The following is a 22,753-nucleotide window of genomic DNA, read 5'->3' on the forward strand; positions in this document are numbered from 1 at the left end:
AGAGGAAAAGAGAAAGTAGAGAGATTTGTAAAGTAGAGAGATATGTGTTTTTGTGTTTGTGTATATATAGCCGAAGTATTGAACTGAAAAGGTTTTTTTTAATTAATCCAAACGGTTAAAAAGAATGGTCAAAAGTTATTGACCAATAAAAATGCTCGTAACCACCCGTGAAGCCAGTCAATCCGCATCACATTCACCATTGAGGTGGGGGGGGGGGGGGGGGGGGTTCACGCATAAATACCCTCCACGTCACCCTTTACGCATCCTAAAGTATTCTCTACTCCATGATCTAACGATATAAATAAATCCGTTTACTTACAAAGTGATCATTCTGTTCCACTAGACCAAACAAATATCTTCTTTTCGTTGCAATGAAATGAACCATGTAACTGATTAGAGAAATTCTCATAGTCATTTGTCTCAAGTTTTAGTTCTAAGTTATTAAATAATTCTACATAAATACAAATTTTATTTTTCCATTTTAAAAGGGACTCGAATGAAGCCACCTGCAAACGACGTCGTATATATTCTTCTTCTAGTATGGGCACCGGCAACCCCCAAACCATTTTTCCCAATCCAACACACAAACCATCTTCTCCCTGATTTGATTTCACCTCCGTCCTCCTCCTCCCAACAAAAATGGAATCTAATACGAACGGCAACTCCGCCGTCTCCAACGCCACCATCTCCTCAGCCACCGCCGCATCCCTCCCATCAGTTCACGGTGCAGTTCCCTCTTCGAAACTCACCCAACTGACGGAGTCCTTAAAACTAGAACATCAGTTCTTGAGAGTCCCATTCGAACACTACAAGAAGACGATCCGCGCCAACCACAGGGCTGTCGAGAAAGAGGTATCTGCCGTCATGTCCACTCTCTCAGATTCCGGTGATCTCTCCCAAGACGATGCCGTTAAGCATCTCAATTCGCTCGTTTCTAGATTACAAGGTCTCAAGCGGAAGGTAATTAATCTTCATACTCGTAAACCGAATCGACTAATTCAATTATTTTTCTAGGGTTCCGATTATCTAAATGCCGTACTTAATTGTATTGCATCGATCAATTTCTGTTTTCTATTGGTTTATTGGATGATTAAGAATCTTGATAGGAAAATATTTATCCCATTCCCATCAATGCCTGATAATCTGTAACTAAACAGTTGGAAGATGGGAGTAGGGCTGAGCATCTCCAAGCGCAACGGTGTAAGGCCCGACTTGATCATCTGGAATCCGCCGGAGCCGATAATATATCAGAGTGGAACAACACGCGGTTGAAGCGAATACTGGTAGACTACATGTTGCGAATGTCATACTATACCACTGCCACACAGCTTGCTGAAAGCAGTCACATACAGGTATTTCGCAATAATCTTCTGTTTCTCTTCAGTCAAGGTTCCTTTACAATTATCTTGTGAAAGTATTCCTTGATTCTTGATTCTTCTACAATTATCACGTTCTTTCTTCATCTTACAGGATCTTGTTGATATTGAAATCTTTTATGAAGCCAAAAGAGTGATGGATGCTCTAAGAAACAAGGAGGTAGCTCCTGCTCTAGCCTGGTGTGCTGATAACAAGTCTAGGTTAAAAAAATCTAAGGTATACTATACTTATTTCTTCAATCTTGTAATTGCTACTGATATAAGAAAAGATACATAAACATGGCTGATATTGAGTGTTCTTTTTCTTGATAACAGAGCAAATTCGAGTTTCAATTGAGGCTTCAGGAGTTTATTGAATTAGTACGCAATGAAAAGAATCTCCAGGCAGTTACATATTCCCGAAAGCACCTTTCACCATGGGCAGCTTCTTATATGAAAGAGTTTCAGAAAGTTTTTGCCACATTGGCTTTTACTTGTAATACTGGATGTGAGACATACAAGGTTAATGTTCTTTTCAATATCTAATGAGTATAAAGTATAAACATTCCATGATCAGGTTTGATGGAATGGAATCTGGGAAAGAATGAAAGAATGGAATGGAATCAACCATTCCTTTCATTTTGTTGATCAACTAACTTGTTTTTGTGTTTTGGCAGGTTTTATTTGATGCAAAGCAATGGGATTTCTTAATGGAACAATTCAAACAGGAGTTTTGTAGGTTATATGGGATGACCCTTGAGCCTTTGTTGAATATCTATCTCCAAGCAGGCTTATCAGCTCTCAAAACTCCGTATCCTACATTTATTATTATCATTTTACTTTTAAAAAAACTTGTGTAGTTTTGGCTTGACTATTGGGATTTAGATTCTGTTATGAGGATGATTGTCCAAAAGAGGATCCTCTGTCTCAAGAAAGCTTCCGGAAGCTTGCGATGCCATTGCCTTACTCAAAGCAGCATCATTCAAAACTTGTCTGCTACATAACAAAAGAGCTCATGGATACAGAGAACCCACCACTTGTTTTACCCAATGGATATGTTTACAGCACTAAGGTTAGTTAGCTAAATCATATTCAATCATGTCTCCATCAACTCGATTTTGGAATGTTAAAAGATTGTATAAAACTTTTATTGGGAACATAATCTTTGTTTTGTTTTGAAGGCTCTTGAAGAAATGGCACGTAATAATAATGGAACAATTACTTGTCCAAGAACAAGAGAAGTTTTCAGCTACAGTCAAGTGACAAAAGCATTTATTTCATGATACCAATGTAGCCACTACTACATACTTACTCGTATAAATATATAATATGCTAATCATGTGTTTGTTTCTTTGTTTGTTTGATTGTCTGTCATAATTGTTGTTTGTACCTAAAACCAAAAACATGTCTTGTTGGAAAACGTTTATTTTGATGTCCAAAAATGTACAGTTCGTGGGAAAATATATCCTTTCGGTTTCATTCAGTGTTATCATATTTGATTTAATCGATTGTGTTTGAGAATTTAGAAGTGATTCAAACACAATAATATTTCTCCATGCACAATAATTAATGTATTATAGAGTTGTACAATATAACATTTTAAAGCATACATTATCTTTTTTTTTTTGGCATCTTTATTATGATGTACAAGACACCTAAATACTTTTAGATGAGCAGATATATCTCAACTTTGCTATTCCTATTTTGAAATCTTGAAACTTTTTCGGACTGAGGGTCCTTTGTTATTAAATATGATGTGATGTTGCTTGTATTTGCTCAAAACATCATTGACAATCCAGTATGTGGTCTCATGCTCTTCTCCCTTTCATTTAGAACTATGTTTATTCTCGTTGAGTCATCTAGGAAAGTAACGTAATATCGAGACCTTCCTGTTGAAGAGACCAAAGTTGCTCAATAGACTTATGAATGAAAAAGTTATAGCTTCTCAACCCTGAGAACCGTTGATGTCGCCGACCTCATCTTGGTGGGGGTAACCTTGTTCTTTTTTTTCAAGTCCACATGGCTAAAAAAATCAACGGTTACACTTCTCAACTCTAGTATTATGCTTTTTGAATCCAACATCTTCATTCCCTTCTCTCTCATGTGATCGATCATTCGGTGCCACTGAGTGGAAGTCCATGTATCTTCAATTGCTGAGTTCACTCTATTTGTCGAAGATTCAACCATACATAATGTTCTTTGCTTTTGAACTCAAGCAACTATGAGGTTCCCTTTCGTTACTTTCTACTGGTGATTGCCAAAATCAACATGGTGTATATCATTATCCTCTTCATATCTGAAATGTACTTAACATTCTTAAAAGTTCACTTTGCACCCAAAGTTATGTCGATGATGACATTTCCAACTCTGGTGATATTTAAGGTCTTGTTGTCTCCTAAGCCTCACTTCGTTGCTGTGATGTTTAAAATTATGCGTTATTTCTCTACAATGACTTGCATGGAACGGGGCACACGAATCCATGATCTATGATTCATTCAGACTCTATACATAACAAATAAGAACATAATCAAAATCTTCAACCATATGCATTTTCTTCCTCGTCTTCTCGACAAAGGTTTTGAGAACTGAATTCTGAAGTAATCGTTTCTTTCCTTTTTTTGTTGCAATCCCAATAGGTAATATCCTTCTTGCTCTTGGACTGCCCTCTCCTCCTTAACTTTGACCTTCCTCTACCACGATACCTTCTATTAGACTTTCTTCACATGTCTTCGATACTTAATGTGTTGTTGTAGCACTCCATTATTCTTCTTTTTTCAGACATCTTGACCGAGGATTAAGTCATGAATGCCTTCAAATGAGATTTCTATGGTTCTGTGTGAACTACTAACTATTATAACATTTCCAGACCAACTCTTAGGGAGCGAAGATAATAACAACAACGTATCGACTTCGTATTCGAATCTAATATCAACAAATATCAATTTTGTGATATTATTGAGTTAAATTGGTTCACATGATCCATCATTGAACCACCTTTCTTCATAAACAACTATCTAATCAAGAACCCTTGTTAGTTGTTGAGGTTTTTTTTTTTTTTTTTTTTTTTTTTTTTTTTTTTGTACATGTTAGACAACTTCTTAATTAACTTAAATTTATTGATCTTGATCTTCCCATCTTTCCATCTTCAACCATAACTTTGATACCGACTATTAGGTATTAAGAACAAATCAACAAAATTAATCATAACAATAGAGATGATAAATTTTAACTTAGCTCACTTGAATATAGTAGTCAGTCTATGTCCTAAAAAAAAAAAAAAAAAAAAAAAAAAAAAAAAAAAACTAGAGAAATCCATTTTTATTGATTATCAATGATATACAAGATTTATGTATCAACTTCACTATCAGTTTCAACACATACACACGCTTATTAGGGTTACAATAAGTGAGATATATTTATAGTTTCGTTGACGTAAGTATTATGGGTTAGACCAATGACCATATGCTAGGCTAGCATAATAGGAAGTTTATTCTGTAATGTTGAGACTAGACACTGATTCACTGCTACTTAAGAACCTAAGCTTCTAAGAACACTGAAGGAAAGATTGCACTTCAGAACATTTGATCGAGAATTTGCTTTTTTCCTTGACTTCAAACTTCGCTTCAACCGAAAAGCTTGACCCTTTTGCTTCATCTTGATATCTCCAACCTTCGCTGATACCAAAACTCATAATTTGCTCTAGGTCGAAGTCTGACACTACACTCCTTTGGAAGGCTTCACCATTTGACCAAAACCCATCCTTCACTCCGGGCCAAGGTGGAGACAACGCTCTTTGAGTATATGGAAGCTTCAATCTCACCACCGACATCGACCAATTGACTGGTCTTCTTCTTGATAAAGTTATTTTCAATTCTTCAAATGTTTTCTTTCTATAATCTTAGAAAAATGTTCGCTTAAAAATCATTCTCTTTTTCCAAACATAACAAGAAACATTTAGCGTTTTTCATATTAAGTAGTTATATAATATAATTTGTCCATATTTAAAATATTATAACAGATCTTATTAGAAAGCAATGTTTTTGTATAAATCGGAACAACTACTTAACCTCCTTGCCTAAATAAGTATCCCTAGAATAATTGAAAACAGAAATTACTCGTTGCAACCAAACCTCCGAATTTAACCCACTTCCACACAGCATTCGGGAACCCCAAATTGGACCCAACGTAGACGCCCGGTTGAATCTCCTCACTAATCCCCCTTTATCGCTCTCTCCGATCTTTCCTTAATTCTTAAATCTCTACGAACATATAAATCTTTATAATACCCGTTGTAAATTTCTTGTTTTTGTTTATAATCATCTACTCGAATCAACACAGACGTCGGCAACAAGGTGTTTTGCATTACAAGCTCGCGATTGACTCTAGATATTCGTAAGGTTGATTTGTTGTTTCCAGTGAATTAGTTAGGGTTTTTGCTTTTATTGGTTATTGTTGATTATAAGTGTATCTCTTAGGTTCGTTTGTAGATTCATGAAAAGTCCAGGTTTAAGGCTTTAAGCTAATATTTGTTTTTTTCTTTTTTTTCTTTTAGCAGGAGGATGCTTTTGATGCTATGATGAATCAAGGAGTTACGGACACCATAACCACCCTGGACCCGAATTCACTCGAGGTAGGCATTAAGACTCCTGCAGAAACAACACTTTAGCATGTTTATATAACTCCAATCGATGCCTATGGATGATATTCAAATTCTTTTGCTAGTCATTCATTGATTTTCAATAATGGTCCATTTCAACTAAAACCATTTTTGATTCTTTTGATTTTTTAAGCATCACGCTGTCGATTCAAGCCATGGACAAGCACAATCATATTATGCCTCATCTTCCGCTCCTGAATCTGCATCCTGGACCATGTATGGAGCTGTTAGCGATTCCACAGGGAACAAAACTTATCCCAGTGCCAACTTCAGCCATGATCAACGTTCAGAACCTCAATCAAGAAACCTTCAAGATGGATTGAGTGTGGCATCTGCTGGTACTGTTTCAAGTTCTGGTGCAGCAGCTAATCTAGAGTATGCCAACTATGCAACTCCAACTCCAACTGCAACTGCTACATACCCAAACAATGATCCATATGGATATGGAAACACAGGATATGCAGGTTACTATAGTAGTAGTAGCTATCAACAGCAGCAGCCAAATCAATCATACCCTCAACAGCAGCCAAATCAATCATACCCTCAACAGCAGCCAAATCAATCATATCCTCCTCCTCCTCATCATCATCAGCAGCAGCAGCCAAATCAATCATACACTCAGCAGCAGCCAAATCAGTCTAGTCAAACGTATGTTCAGCCAGCAGGAGCCTATCAAAGTACAGGTGCTCCTCATCAGCCTATTTCCTCATTTCAGAATACAGGGTCCTATCCTGGGCCTGCAAGTTATTCAACAACTTATTACAATCCTGGTGATTATCAGACATCTGGTGGTTACCCAACTGCAAATTACAATACTCAGACGAATTCATGGAATCAAGGAAGCTATCCAAGTTATGCTCATCAATATCCAAACTACACTACAGATTCTAATGTTGCTTATACTGCTCAAAATAATACTCCTGTGGCATCTGTACAATATCAACAAGATTATAGTAAACAATGGACAGATTATTATAGCCAAACTGAAGTCACATGTGCTCCTGGGACTGAAAATGTATCTTCTACAACTGCACCCAATCTGGTGTCTCCTCTTCCTGTTCCTGTTCCTGTTCCTGTTGTTGCCAATGCTTATTCTGCTCCAAACAACCAACAAGTGGCATCTACTGCTCCAGTTCCATCATCTTGGAAGCCAGAATCTGGCTTATCTGAGTTACCCTCAGTGCAGGTTTGGGGATTGCTTTTCCCATATAATTTAATACCATTGTCATGCCTCTTGTGTATGTTCTTAACTGGATCCAGTAATACTGCATGCTTAAACTTATTGCCATTGAATAACCGATGATATAATTTTGCATAGTAGATTGTAGGAGACTTATTGCCAATGAATAACCAAAGAAGTTGGTTCTTTAGAAGACTGTAGATAGGAGGGAGTGGAGGTTTAAAATTAGGGTAGTGGAGTTGCATAGGTTTCACTTTCCTTTTATTTCTGTGTGAGCTTCTAAGTGTAGTCTTTATCTTTATATTTATTCCTTCTTTATATCTGCTCCCTACTTTCTGCTCTATTGCTTGTGTGCTGCTTGTTACTTTCTTCTGTACTCTATTGCCTGTATATACGTATTACTTTTTGCTTTATTGCTTGTATATGCATATTTATACCCATTTGTTTGCATATTTCCTCTTACATAGTTACATTCTCCTAACACCATTTGTTATGGGACTTGGGAATTGTTGATGTTGTTGTTGTTGGTGTCTGATGGATGTTTATGCTGTTGATTTGGTCTTTCCAAGCTACTTTTACTAAAAAAAAGAAAAAAAAAAACCTGTGTTGCATTTAAACATAGTATAACATCTAGACATAACACTATGTGTCAATCCTAGCTGCTATGTTATATGCGAGGGTTTATGTACCTTTTGAAGTTCTAATTGTACATTTATTTCTTTTCTTATTCTTAGAATGAGCAAGTTTTGTGTTTAAGACTTAATAAGAGTATATGTAACCTAAGAAGTTACATATACAATGTTTCTCTGTGGCTTCCAAAATGAATGTAGAACTAAATTGGTGATATTCCTTTTTCCTTATAAATACTAAAATGTAACTTCCTTATTTGTGCATAAATAAATGGTTACAGAAACCATGTTGTTGTTTTTTATGGGTCAGAAATCAGAAATATGCTTCTTACCATGTTATTACAGCATCATCAATATGTAAGAGTTAATTTACTTTTATAAAAACGAATCTTGTCTATATTATTACAGCATCATCAATATGTAAAGAGTTAATTTGTTATTATATATTTCATCTCATATAAAGGTACGTTCCTGTTTTTTTTTTATTCTGTTCTATTTCTAGTGAAAAAAAAAAATTAAACATCCAAGAACTATCTTGAATACTTAAAGACATGCTTACATTACATGCATACAAACAATACATCTACTTATATGCATACAAGAAGCCCTGTATTCCTACATACTTACACGTTCTTGCATCCATACTTAAGTCTTTTATGATTTTGTTCTCAGCCTAGTGCAGCAATTAACAATGTCCATGAAAGTTACTGGAAACAAGGGAGTCAAGGTTACCAAAATTACCATGTTACCCCAATGCAATCAGGCTTTCAGAAGCCTTTAGAAGCCCCCCCTCAAAGACCAAATGTACAACAATATACATCTTCTCATCTGCCTCAAACCTATCAACCACCTCCACAAATGACCCCACAAACTTCTGTACCCTTTGGGGTAAACAAAGTGCAGATTCCAACAAACCCTAGAATCTCTTCTAATTTACCCAAAAACAACAATTCCACAATTGGAGCCTCAAAGCCAGCTTATATCGGTGTCTCACTTCCTAACCCTAATGACAACACATCATCACATGCTCCTGCTGCAGATTCTGCAGATAAGGTGAGACTTCATTTGGACTAAAGAATCTACTTTTTATTTTTTTTTTATTTTTAATCATTTATTTAATCATTGAAAAATTTCTTTTTTACAGCCTGGCACGCTTCCCAAGTCACTACGTGGGTATGTAGAAAGGGCTTTGGCTCGTTGCAAGGATGATAGACAGATGGCAGCTTGCCAAAATGTCCTCAAGGAGGTTTGTTTGCTTTTATAACTTACTAAAATTCTTATCTGTGTAATCACATCACATGGCACTTATATTTTTTGATTATTTCAGATTATCACCAAAGCAAGTACTGAAGGCACTCTTTCTACACGAGACTGGGATACTGAGCCTCTTTTCCCTATTCCCAACACTGATACCATTACTAACGAGTATGCTTCTTCTCTTTATATCATTTCCTGCTTTTGTTATCAATCTTTTAAACCTTTTTTCTGTCACTTTATTGAATAGATCAACTCCTCCATCACTGATGAAGAACAGAAGAAGTCCAAATAGGCGTGCAAAAAGTAGGTGGGAGCCTCTGCCAGATGAGAAACCAGTTGAGAAACAGTCGTTTTTTACCCCCGAGAGTGTAAAATCCAGTGGAGGCTTTCATAGCATTGAAAGAGATAAACAGGTTTGTTGCTTTCTAGGGTTAAATGCAAAAAGTAGCAATGTACGTTTGTTGATTAGTAATTCTTTTTTATCATGTGTCTGTTTTGTACAGTTTTCTACAGGAAAACCAGAGAATAAGGAGAGTAATAAATTTAGTAACCTGAGATTCTTTTTATCAAATCAAAAAGAAACAAATAAATCAGGTTTTCGTCCAGCTAAAAGGCAACATATAGGTGAAGGTAAAAGCGCACCTATTAACAACAACAACAATGACTCATCATCAAGTGATAGTGACAAAGAACAAGGCCTAACTGCATATTATGCAAGTGCAATTACACTTGCGGACTCACCAGAAGAAAAAAAGAGACGTGAAAGTCGTTCAAAACGTTTTGAAAAAAACCATGGAAATCGAACAACATATAACAATAACAACAATAATAATAAAGCCAAAAACTTGTACACTAGAAGGGCGTCTATGTCCATGTTGGCAAATAGTAGCAACACCAACACCTCAGATGACAGTGGAGGTGCCAGCAGGGCAGTTGAAGATATTGATTGGGACTCTTTAACTGTTAAAGGAACTTGTCAAGAAATTGAAAAACGTTACTTACGCCTTACTTCTGCACCAGATCCTTCAACTGTAAGTAAATCATCATCTTCTTCTGCTACTTTGTTTTAGGGTTTTAATTTGTTTTTGTTTCAGGTAAGACCTGAGGAAGTATTGGAAAAGGCTTTGGTTATGGTTCAAGAGTCTCAAAAGAACTATCTTTATAAATGCGATCAGCTCAAATCTATTCGACAAGACCTTACAGTACAACGCATACGCAATGAGTTGACTGTCAAGGTACGTATACTTTGACTTATGTAATGTAAATGATAGAATGGTCGTTTAGAAATTAAATATAATTCCTAATTATATCTTGTATATAATCTTCAGGTGTATGAAACCCATGCAAGATTAGCAATAGAAGTCGGAGACTTGTCCGAGATTAATCAGGTCTGTCTTTCTTTAATCTCTAGCTGTAAAACAAAGTTATTTATGTTTAAATGAAACCAATTTTAAATTAATGAAAAAGGTATTTTGATTTTCCAGTGCCAGTCACAATTGCAGACTCTTTATGCTGAAGGAATTAAGGGATGCCATATGGAGTTTTCTGCCTACAATTTACTCTGTGTTATCTTGCACTCCAAGAACAATAGAGATCACTTGTCAGCCATGTCTAGGTCCATTTTATTAAATATTATATATAAATAAACTCAAAACGACGTAGTTTTGTGTTTTGATTTTTATTAAAAAAACTGAATTTCAAGTGTAGATTATCAGTCGAAGCAAGGAAAGACGAAGCGGTTAAACATGCTCTTGCAGTGCGTGCAGCCGTGACATCCGGAAACTATGTCTTGTTTTTCAGATTATATAAAATTGCTCCTAACCTCAACACCTGTCTTATGGGTAAGACCCTCACTTTACTTTCAATTACTTTTTTTTTTATTAATTAATATATATAAATAATAAATAATAATATCATGTGCACAGATCTTTATGTGGAGAAGATGCGGTATGCAGCTGTGAAATGCATGACGCGATCATATCGCCCAACACTACCTGTGAATTATGTGGCTCAGGTTCTTGGATTCCAAGAAAATGGATTGGAGGAGTGTACAGAATGGTTGAAGGCTCATGGTGCATCTCTTGCTATGGATAATTCTGGAGAGATGATGATTGACGCTAAGGTATTTATATTTATATATACAATATACTACGCTTTTATCTTCATTTACTTTATTATTTTTTTACATAGTATGTGTATATAATTTCTACTGCAGGCGTCCATGGCTTCTTTGTTTATGCCAGAGCCAGATGATGCGGTGTCCCATGGGGACGCCAGTCTTGCTGTTAATGATTTTTTGACACGTTCATTGTCATAATCGTAAATCATAAAATCATAAATCATAAATAAATAGATCAAGAATCAAGACAAGACACATGTAAAAGAAAACTAGGTTTTTGCTGACGTGGATCCTGGAGAAACCCAGCCTGGAAATTTAATACGTGGCTGGGTTTTTTTGATGTTGGGATCGATAGTGTACTACTAGTAGTATCGTGGAATACAAAAAAACAGATGAGATGAGATGTTTTCATTAGAATCAGATGTTCATTCTTTTTTTCTATAGAGGCGTTATAATGTGTATTGGTTTAAATTTTGTAATTTGATTGCTTATGTTGTGGTGTAGCTCTGATTTATTTTATTTTATTTTTTTCTGTATATCTCTGTTTATGATTCTGATTATTCAAGAGTGGATGATGAGATGAAGACATGTCTTCACTCTTTAGAGTTCAGAGTTTACAGCATCCCTTGTCCTGGATTTTTGTAAATCTTTTATAATTTGTCATTTTCTTTGACCAATTACTTTATTTTATTGATTATATAAAATATAAAATAAAGAATACATATTATTTATAGACAAACATATCATTAAAAGACATTTTGTCGAAACAATCAAAATTACTCTTTGTTTTGGATAAAATAAGAATCATTTTGCACTTTTTAATCATTCATTTATTATATAAAAAAGACCAAATATATTATTTTTCAGATTAAACCTAAATTTATTATTATTGTTTTTTTTTTTTTTTTTTTTTCCCTAAAATGGTCTTTATATTTTTCTATTTGGTCCTGTTTACCAGTAATCTTTTGGTTTTATACAATTTTTTTTTTCGAAAAAACTCTTCTTACAGAAAAACGTTTAGGTTCGGCAAATTTTTATGCTTTTGGTTCGTAATTGTCCTGTTTTTTATGTTGCCGCAGTTTTGTGATAATTTTGGTATTGTTCCATATTAAAATCTGAAGAGAACATTTAATTTTTTTCAAAACAAAATGAAAAAATGCCTCCAGTTCTTGTTCGAAAATTTTCATATGATAATTGGTATGTCATTAAGAATTGTGCTCATGTAGCTTCTACTATGAAGTTAACCCACTTCATAATCTTCTAACAAACACAATACATATTGGTTTTACTTTAACCAGTTTCACATAATTATACTTTTTAACTTTAAAAACTACAACATTACCATAAACGAACATAATTACTTTAACCATGAATACTTCATATTAAAATACAAAACCAAAACAACATTTCAAACTTACTAAAAATATAAACTAGTCTTTAGATTGACATTCATTGTAACTAATACTACTTCGGAAACTAAGACTTATATGTTGTTTGTTTTTTGTCTACAGATCTTTTTGGTCATTTCTGTCTGTGCCGCGCAGACATTAGCCTTTGCAGACTGTTTGTTTTTTTTGAAGACTGTAAACCTAAAAATGTTTGCGCGCCTCTTCTTGGCTCGTATGTGGATCTGACAAAGTCTTCTAGCATCTTCAGACATCTTCTAGCAAAAAAAAAAAACACATATATCTTTATGTATTTTTTAGTTTTTTTAAAAATTTATATTTATTCCAACTTTATTAATGATAAAGAATTTGAAAAAAAAAGTTACAATACTTTAAAAAAAAGTTCGACGACACAAACATAACATTTTGACAAATTTATTAATTAAGATTTATTACAATAATAGTCGTTGAAATTGTTTATATAAATATGAAAAAAAAAATCATAATATATTCTTATATTTTGAGTGCCAAATTATATAAAATATTATTTAATACAATATTGTCAATTTTTGGAAAATTATTTATAGTACATTTTTAATCGATATAATTGAAAAAGTTGAAGTTTATGTCCTTCCATTTATATGTCAAATTCTTTGATTTCTAATTACAATGTTTAGGTATAACTTTACGATAAAAATTATTGTTTTTATAAAATATATACATTAATTTGTACCATTTTATTTTCATTGTTTATACAATAATACATAAAAGTTGATCTAGATTTGTTAATTATTTATAACAAAGTCATAAAAATATTAAAAAATCACTTTGAAGTTAAAAAATCAGTTTATTTAGATTTTAGTTTATTTTAGTAGTTTGCAGATGTTAAAAAACTTTTTCTTTTTTCAGACTGCACACGTTTGATCCACCTCTTCTACTGTTGATGTCTACATATGTGGTTCGCAGATTGTAAACATTTTGCCCCAAAAAAATAAACAACACCTTAATTATCAAAACTTCAAACCAAAAACATAATAAACTGTGATCCAGTTCAACATTATGCGTTTTATGCAGTTTCCTTCCCTTTATCTTCAGTTAACTTCATCTTTGTGAATTTGTCAAGTTTTAACAGTCTAATATTCTCCTTATGGAATTCACGTTGCCAAAAATTAAGTGGAGACAACATCAACTTCCCCAAACCTCTTGTCTTATCTCTCAAGTCACAATCTCAAACTCCATTGGAAACACCATCTCGTCCCAAAATTGGATCACAAACTGATCCCAAGACATGGTCTCCATCTCAGTCATATTAACAGACTACGTAATCAGATCCCAACAACCCTTTAACTGCATGGTAAAAAAAAGTCCAAAGCGCACCAAACCTTTGCCTCCTCGGGACAAAAATTGGCGTGGAAGACACCCTCCATCTCCTCCATCCATTAAATGTTAAGAATCCGATCCTCCCCCCTTGAACATGGGAGGCTAATACACAACCATGTCGTAGCAATTAACATCCTTGGACCTCAACTATCCAACCCATACTACAAATACAAACCTCTCATCAATGATCTCGATCATCTCCTCCTTGAGACCTCGATCATCTCCTCCTTGAGACTTGCAACCGATGTCGATACCACCTCGAACTAGGCCTTCGAGACCTCAAAATAAACCAAATCACGCATGCATTCATCACACAAACCCGCTCCACCATGGTTGCTTGGGCCTGAACCAGAACCAGGACCACTACATTTTCCCTACTATAGTCTAACTACAATATTTCCTGTTATAGTCTAACTATAGTCTTTCATACATAAGTCACAAAGACTACCTACCAATCCAAGGCAACTAATGTCCTACATAGTATAGTGAGAAATACACCCGAGTCTAGTAGCAGAACTTAATAGCAACCTTTATGGTGAAACAATTGGCATAAACCACATGATACTAATTCGAGACCAATCCTTAGTCAGATACTCAAATCTATAAAAGTTTGACCAAAATTCAAACTGGTCAAAAGGTCAACGATCAACGACTAAGCATGTTGCGACCTTCATGTGACACGTCATGCCTAAAAGAAGACAAAATAGTCACGAAAGGAAACTAGAGGCGCATCTCGACCCTCCAAGAAGCACATCACGCTTTATGGTTTAACAACCTTCCTTCTTAAGTCCTTAATCCTTTTAGATGAGGGATATAACTTTCATATCTGAATCAACCAAGGGTCTTAATGGGTAAAGTTTCCAACTTTATCCATATCCATGACCCAAATAATCTAATTTTCAAACACTAACTCATAAATATCCTGAAATGGCTCAAAATTCTTGTATAGATGCAATGGAAAGACAAACATGGACTTAAAACATCTCAAAGAATCCAAAAGATCAATTAGAAACATAAAAGGACCTTGAGTTTTCCAAACTCCATAGAATAATGACCAAAAAGGGACCATGTAACATCCCAAAAATACAAAGTATTTTTTTTTCATTTTAAAATAAAATAAATCCATTCATTTCGATTCCATCAAAAGATAATAAAAGTATATATAATGTAGTCTCAACAAACATCATAGAAATACATTAAATAAATAGTGTGGAATCTCTAATGGATGTGAGGTGATCCAGTCAAGCTCTTTCCTTTACTACCAGAAGTACCTGAACCATTTAAACTTAAACCATAAGCACAAAGCTTAGTGAGTTTCCCAAGATACCACATACCATCTATAACAATACATAATTGTAATGGGTCTGTTCTAACCCATGTGAATACTATATGCTGAATATAATCTTACAATCACTTCATTTTATGTGCCAAAACAATCTTGCCTGCTATGTGCCAAAACATAGTCTTTCATACAAATTCCATGGGCCAAACATGGTCTTTCATAAAAATTTCACAAAGAAAATCTAGCATACCAAGACAACTAGTATCCTACAAAGTATAATGAGAAAACACACCTCACAGGCAACCAGATAATCGTCATAACTCGCAGTATGTGAAGGATGGTACAAAAACCATTTGAACATAAAATAAAAGGTCAAACCTCAATTTAAGACCTCAAAGCCTAAAGTTTAATCTAAAGTGAAACTCAGTTAAAAAGTTAAAAAGTCAACAATTTCATCAAACAGGTTCCCTACGCCTCATAAAGAGGCCTCGTGCATACTAAATGACAAAACAGTTGGGTCTCTAAGCTGAAACAATCGCGTTCTAGATAATTCAGAAAGGCACATCGCTCGTGGGAAAGACACACTGCGCGCAAGCCATATTCATAAGGAAAAATAGCTCATTCCAATAAGTCAATCGCCAAAATTTCTATATTTGGTCCTTAACAGTGTCTTAATGGATAAAGTTTCCAACTTTATCCATTAAGACACTACAATCCAACAAGATCTAAAATTTAAACATCAAAAAGACCTAAAATGACAACACAACTTGCATGGCTAAGAGAACACACATAAGTTACCAAGTTTCCAAGTCCATGTGGTCCACAAAACAACCCTTAGTGTTCAAAAGGAGATGGATTCATCTCAACTCCAAGCTTACCACCAAAATGGGACCAAAAGTGTATAAAATAGACAATAAGAAAGATCTAGAAAAAAAAAAGAATAACGCCTAAAGCTTTATACTCACAAAGGTTCAAGGAAGGTGAAAACTTGCTAGATGTACACTTTCTTTTTATGTCAGTGCTCTAAAGGAAATATTTATATTCAAGCTTCATGCATAAATCAAAGAAAGATAAGATGTCAAGGTGAAACCAAGCTCAAAATAGGAGAGAAAGGGGCTAGGGTTTCTAAATACTCTCTCTAGGGTTTATGGAGGCCACAACTGATCCGACCTTAGGGATGTAAGACTATATAAGTAGCCTTAAAACCCTAATAAACGCTTAACCAATGGGTCGGGCGTGCCGTGCTCCCTATAAAAAATTCTAATTTCTTTAGTTTTTTTTTAGATTTCAGGGAATCATACAAAACAAGACCAAGATAATTTACGTACTGGGAATAAGGATGTTATAACTCTCTCCACTTGAATCACATTTCACCCTTGAAATTTGATGCGAAAAAAGCTCTAGGTAGTGCTTGCGCATCTCTTGCTTGAGTTCCCAAGTCCATTTAGAATCCTTCTGGTAATACTAATATACCTTTACTAGACTCACCACCTTGTTGTGCAAGGTCTTCGTCTTCCTATCCAAGATTGTAATCGGTCTCTCCATATAATTTAGATGCTCATACGCCTAAATGTTTTCAATTGGTACCACAACCAAATCATCTACTAAACACTTTCGAAGCTAGGAAATATGGAAAGTATTGTGGATCTATTTGGCAGATCTAATCGATATGTAACCTTTCCCTCCTTAGAAATCACTCTAAAAGGTCAAATGAATCAAGGGTCCAACTTCCCATAATTCTGAAAATGAATATTGCCTTTCCATGGAGACACCTTTAACAACACCACATCCCCAACCTAGAGCTCCAACTCAGAGTGATGTTTTGTAACATAACTCTTCTGCGTACTCTATGCTATCTCTAATATTTTCCTAACTCGCCGATTCAACTTGTAGTCTTGAGTACCACCTCAGGCTTCCCATGAATCTCTTGCTAACCTCTCCCCAAGAAATCAAGATTCAACACTTCGTCCCATAGAGAAGCTAGAAGGGAGGTACACCAATGCTAGAATGTTAGATGTTGTTGTAGGAGAATTATACTAAAGGACGATAAGAATCCTAACTCCCACCAAAGTCGATAACAAAATATCTCAACATATCCTCAAGTGTCTGAATGGTTTGCTCATTTTGCACATTTGGCTAAGGATGATAACTAGTGTTGAAATGCAAACAAGTAGCCAAATCTTCGTGGAGCCTCTTCAAAAATCTAGAAGTAAAGCAAGCATATCGATTGAAACCAATAAAACTGGTACTCCATGATGAGCAACCACATCTCGAATATAAATGTTAGCCAAATTCTTAGCTGAATAACTCTTTTGGATGGAAATAAAGTGGGCACTCTTTGTCTAACGATCCATGATAACCCAAATAACATCAAATCCCCTAGAAATATTTGGTAGCTTTGTGATGAATATGCTCCTATTTCTCATAATGAGATATCTAAAGGCTGCAACTTTCCATGAGGGTGCTGATATTCGACCTTGACTTTTCGACAAGTCAAGCACCGTTCCATGTACCAAGCTATATCTCTCTTCATGCTCATCCACCAAAAAAAATTTCTCAGATGACGATACATCTTTGTCACACCCAGATAAATGGAAAATTAGACTTGTGCACCTCCTCCATCAATACGGTCGATCCCAACCTAAATATGGAACCCAAACCCCACCATGAAGAGTCAACAACCCCTTACTATCAATGTAAAATGCATAAATCTGACCCACAATCCTCTCACCCTCCTATTCTCTTCCTTGACTATTGGGGGTGAAATTTTTACCTCCACTTTATTATGCCTAACATCTTAGACCTCCCAAGATCCTGAACAACTCAAGATCCTAAACTGCTCAAGATCTTAAACAAACGAATATCTTGGTATTGCGATCATATTTGTTGTGCATGATTAAAGGCTCGTATCACAAGGCATGGACTAAGTCAAATAAGCACGTGGTCAACAAGAAAATATGTGGAGTCTACCTAAAATACCTGGTCAAGAGAACATAAAGGAAGATCCCTAATTTTTAGGAGAATTAGTTAGCTATTAAATGTATAAATAGAGGAGTTAGGGTCACTTCAAAGCAAACTCTACACTCATTTATGAATAACTCTCGATTTCTCTACTATAATTATTATATTTTACACTAGAAAATCAAATTGCACTCGTAATCATATTTATTTTTAGTAACATTTCTAAGGTAGTGTGATGGTTGTAACCTCTCGAGGTTTTATGTCGAAGATCTTGAGTGATCAAGGGCATTCCTTGTATATGCTTGTGTTCTTGTTCTTAAATTTATGTTTACACTGATCTTTCTCAGTTTGCATTGCTTTTACACAATTTATTAAACATATTTATATCTAATTACATCTTTAGAATACGTCATTTATCTTGGGATAGTTTACTATATCTTGACCTTTTTGAATGTGTTATTATTCCTTTCAACATTTTCTACATATTACTTTAAATTTATTTTGTCCCAATTTCCAAATATATAGATACTCTTATCTTAGGTTAAATCAACATTCTTTAATTTATTTTCTTTATAAAAAAATCTTAACATTACTATCTTATTCCCAAGATCTTAGGCACGTCCATGATCTTCAACACATTTCAACATCTTCAATAGTTTACTATTGGCTTTCTTAAAATATTTATATAAAACACCACACCATCTTTCACTAATTTGATTGCAAAGTTATTAGTGTAATTTTTTTTATCAAAACATTGACCACATCAGACTAGGCTCCCTTGATGAGTTCTAAAAGTGGAGAAACAATTGTTAAAGCCAAACACCCATCCTAAGAATGTGTATTGGTCGTCTTCTAACTCAATGCACCAACCACCACATTAGCTTTTCCTGGATGGTAGAGGATCTCACAGTTATAATCCTTCATCACAGCTAACCACCTGCATTGTCTCATATGAAGACTCGGCTAATCCATGAAATAACACGAACTCTTGTGATGCATGCACATGTTCACCCAAATCCATATAAATAATGTTGCCAAATATTGAGGGCAAAAACCACTGCTCCCAACTCTAAATCATGAGTAGGATGATTCGCCTCATAAGGCTTTAACTGCCTTGAAGAGTATGCAATCACATGATCCCTCTGCATAACAACAACACCGAAATCTAAAATCAATGCGTCACAGTAAACCAAAAAATCCTCAACTCCATCAAGAAGGTTCAACACTGATGCCTCACATAACTTCTGCATCAGAATCTTTAGTTCTTCCTGCTGCTCAGACCCCCACTGAAAAGTAAATTCTTCTTCTTCAAACGAGTCAAGAGAACTGGAATCTTGGAGAAATCCTAGATGAATCTATGGTAGTAGCCTGCCAACCTAAGGAAACTATGAATCTCAGGTAGAGACCTCATAACCTCCTATCGCATCATCGCCTCAGTCTTAGTTGGATTGAGAAATATAACACCCAATTCTCAAGTAATTTATTTAAGGTTTCTATGTATTTAAATATTTGCATGGGTGACCATTATGGGGGCATAATTCAATACATTAGATGTGATGTTTCTCTCGCGCATGCATGACATACCTAGAGTACGAAGAGCGTACTTATGGAGAAGGCAAACCCTAATTTTAGGGTCTTGGACCCTATTTAAAGACCTTAACGCCTTGGAAACCCTTCTTATCATCAACCACCACCCTCTCTTTCAGTCCCCACGAAACCTTAGCTCCATTTTAAGAGAACCTCAAGCTTTTGTGTGATTTTTGGTGTGTTATAATGAAAAAGGAGAACTTGAAAGGTGTACCTGGAGTTTATAGCTTATACATCTAGACTCTACTCTTCTTCATCATCTTCTAGAAGGTATAAAGTCTCAACGTTTATGATTCTCTTGCATATATCTTGATTAGCTTAAATTTTGGCATGTTTTGGTCCTAAGGGTTGGCTCTTGTGAGTAAAAGCTACTCTAGAAGCTTAGATTAACATTTCTTGATGTTTCTAAGGTCCTTATTACACAAAAATTGAATCTTGTTGGGCATATTTTGACCATGCATGAGTTGTTGACCATTTTGTGAAGTTAAGAAGTTAGGGTTTAGTTTTGGGCTCTATTAAGCCATGCAAAAGCTTAAGGTTGTAAAATTTATCAGTTAAGACCTTACCAAGAGTTAGATCTATGAATTTGACATTTAGACTTTTGGTATTAAGTGCTTAATATGGATTTTGGGCATCAGGGTAGTATGTCGGGCATAACCCTAGGGTACGTATAGCGTAACAGGCTTTGTCATGTTTCCTTTTCTGTTAAAGTCGAGTACGCAGGGTGTAATGGGGATGTACATATGATGTACTCTTAGAAGCCCCTTTTAGGCTATTTTTGGGCCTTGGGTTATTTTGGGTTTTGGGCCACGAATTTTTGGGCCAAGTATAGGAAGGATAAATTAGTCTTTTACCCCTGTTGATGTGAGTTAGAATCGATAAACGAATACGAAATCAATCAAAGAAATCAGTAAGAACACATCATGTAAATAAGATCTGAATGGCTCGTATTAGTCTGATGTGAGTACAAAGTCTTTGAGAGTGTTTACAGAACAGATGAGCACCAAAGTTACTCTCAACTCTAGTATCTACCCTATTTATAGGGTACAACAGACTCATAAAAAAAATACAATGACTGTTCATTCTAGCTTTGAATAAAAAATATGCCTTGTAAATACGTAGAGAGTCGAAATCATTTCAATTTCAACTCTTATAGACTAAACCTATTTTGACTCCTCACTATCTATGTTTCGATCCCTACAACCTCCCCTTAGCGAGAGTAGTAAAAATTATGCCATAACCTTCAAAGTCTGTAGAAGTACTTTGCGAACCTCCATATACCACAAAATAGTCTTGCGAATCTCTTCCTTACCTTCCACATCATTCTTCTTGCAATTATTAATTCCAACAAGGAGATTGGTATATTTAGCATTCATATACCTCTCCAAATCACTTACTTGAAACAAAAAATTTGTCAATTTCCCACTCCTGTTTTTCACTCAAAACAAGACTCCATGAGGCTGATGTATTATCTCCCCATCTTCACACATTTCAATATTAATATGTCCTTGCAAAAAAGATTGAGGAACTTTCGAAGGCTTTTTAACAGTTGAAGCAAGCTTAATAACCTTAAAAGCCAAGTGATCATAGTAGTTGTCTATGAAAACCTTGATATGAGCAAAATCGATGATAAAATCATCATTGTTGGTGTCAGTTAGCTTCGAAACATCTACATTACTTAGAATCATTGTAACTGTGATCAGGACATTTAAGTTCACTAGTTGGAAGTCTGAAATTGTGAACTCACAAGCAACATTATTTGCTCTTAAGACCACATAGAAATTTTTTTGCAAAATACCTTCGAATGTAAGTCCCAAATCTGCTTCTGTATCAATCAGATCCGTTTGATGGTGCGGAATCCTAATCAAATGGATAATGCCAAATCAAAATAGAAGAGAAGAAGAATATGAATCTTGTATGATATGATTAGAATGAAGTTCCTTACACAAGATTCACACACTTACACACATAGGCTCCTTTCTCTCTCTCTTGGCCGTACACTCTCTTCAGTTCTTCAATCCCTCCTCAACCACCTAACACCTATATATATATATATATATATATATATATATATATATATATATATATATATATATATATATATATATATATATATATACTTGGGGAATATGGGCCATAAATGGGTTTACCGCCGTAAACACTCATTGGGCCGTAAATACAACTGCAAAAATATATTACACGACCAAAAACTATTAATGCCTAGAAAAGTAAAGTATAAACCTTATTTTTGACCCAAAAATCTCCCCCTTGGTTTATAGCTTTCTTTTCTAATTGAACCATCACACTCCCCATAAAAGAGTAGTTAGCTTTTCTTGTGAATCTTTATTTGGAGCTTGGCCTCAAGTTTAATCTTCAATTTCTTCATAACTTCAAGATGAACTTGATGAATCTTCAATGAATGACTTCATCTTGAGCAATTAGGCTTTTCTTCAGAATTTGGCTTTGAACGTACGTTGGGTGAGGAGGCTTCTTGTAGAGATTCTTGAAAAATGGTGCTTTCAGCTTGAGAATCTTTAGAGAGAACAAAAGAGTGAACTAATCTTCTAGATCACTTCAGTAGCTTCATAGATAGCAGCAGACTGATTGATGAGGCTTCAACGCAATCTATCACATAATCTTCAATTACAGCTTCACCTAGCATTTGGGGTTGAAAGATTGAATGTTGAAAGAATAATCTTCATTTCTTGCTCCTTTGAATGAGAATTCTTCGATGCTAACGGATGAGGCCTTGGCTCGGAAATCTCGATACAGTCTCCCTGAGTCTCATCTACATTTGAATTCACTTTTCAAGACAAAAGAAAACTTAGCACAAAATATTTTTGGATTTTTCATATTTTTCGAAAAAAATAAAACAGAAACAAAAATATTTTTGGATTTTAGATTTTTCTGAAAAAGAAATAAAACAGAAATAACACTATTTTTTTAATTTTTTGATTTTTC

General features: G+C 35.0%; 2 protein-coding genes across 5 annotated transcripts; both read left to right on the top strand.

The window, feature by feature from the left end:
• Positions 1-539: 539 nt before the first annotated feature.
• On the top strand, positions 540-2,838 carry LOC145018257 (LisH/CRA/RING-U-box domains-containing protein). Its single transcript, XM_078976147.1, has 7 exons — positions 540-960; positions 1,158-1,352; positions 1,471-1,593; positions 1,692-1,877; positions 2,033-2,166; positions 2,241-2,427; positions 2,537-2,838. Exons 1-7 carry the CDS (start codon positions 640-642, stop codon positions 2,636-2,638), a joined length of 1,248 nt encoding a protein of 415 aa, XP_078832273.1. The 5' UTR covers positions 540-639; the 3' UTR covers positions 2,639-2,838.
• A 2,610-nt stretch (positions 2,839-5,448) lies between these two features.
• On the top strand, positions 5,449-11,733 carry SAC3A (SAC3/GANP/Nin1/mts3/eIF-3 p25 family). Of its 4 annotated transcripts, none has more exons than XM_078972809.1 (14): positions 5,449-5,752; positions 5,908-5,985; positions 6,146-7,198; positions 8,494-8,874; positions 8,966-9,067; positions 9,149-9,246; positions 9,326-9,491; positions 9,582-10,109; positions 10,173-10,313; positions 10,407-10,466; positions 10,563-10,693; positions 10,786-10,919; positions 11,004-11,200; positions 11,294-11,733. In XM_078972809.1, exons 2-14 carry the CDS (start codon positions 5,929-5,931, stop codon positions 11,393-11,395), a joined length of 3,150 nt encoding a protein of 1,049 aa, XP_078828935.1. In that variant the 5' UTR covers positions 5,449-5,752; positions 5,908-5,928; the 3' UTR covers positions 11,396-11,733. The 4 variants fall into 4 exon arrangements, with proteins under 4 accessions (XP_078828935.1, XP_078828936.1, XP_078828937.1 ...); XM_078972810.1 differs by having other exon boundaries at positions 5,911-5,985; XM_078972811.1 differs by having other exon boundaries at positions 5,449-5,747.
• The last annotated feature ends 11,020 nt before the right edge of the window (positions 11,734-22,753 follow it).

The sequence above is a fragment of the Lactuca saligna genome, chromosome 9 (assembly GCF_052625555.1).
Source record: "Lactuca saligna cultivar CGN05327 chromosome 9, ASM5262555v1, whole genome shotgun sequence".
Taxonomy (NCBI): Eukaryota; Viridiplantae; Streptophyta; class Magnoliopsida; order Asterales; family Asteraceae; genus Lactuca; species Lactuca saligna.

What these genes read in the sequence shown, in the direction of transcription:
- SAC3A (XM_078972809.1), top strand. Translation starts at nt 5,929, where the DNA reads ATGATGAATCAAGGAGTTACGGACACCATAACCACCCTGGACCCGAAT. An exon ending in CTGCACCAGATCCTTCAACT is followed by an intron (nt 10,110 to 10,172) that starts GTAAGTAAATCA and finishes TTTTTGTTTCAG; the next exon opens with GTAAGACCTGAGGAAGTATT. An exon ending in CCTCAACACCTGTCTTATGG is followed by an intron (nt 10,920 to 11,003) that starts GTAAGACCCTCA and finishes TCATGTGCACAG; the next exon opens with ATCTTTATGTGGAGAAGATG.
- LOC145018257 (XM_078976147.1), top strand. Translation starts at nt 640, where the DNA reads ATGGAATCTAATACGAACGGCAACTCCGCCGTCTCCAACGCCACCATC. An exon ending in CTGGATGTGAGACATACAAG is followed by an intron (nt 1,878 to 2,032) that starts GTTAATGTTCTT and finishes GTGTTTTGGCAG; the next exon opens with GTTTTATTTGATGCAAAGCA. An exon ending in TTATCAGCTCTCAAAACTCC is followed by an intron (nt 2,167 to 2,240) that starts GTATCCTACATT and finishes ATTGGGATTTAG; the next exon opens with ATTCTGTTATGAGGATGATT.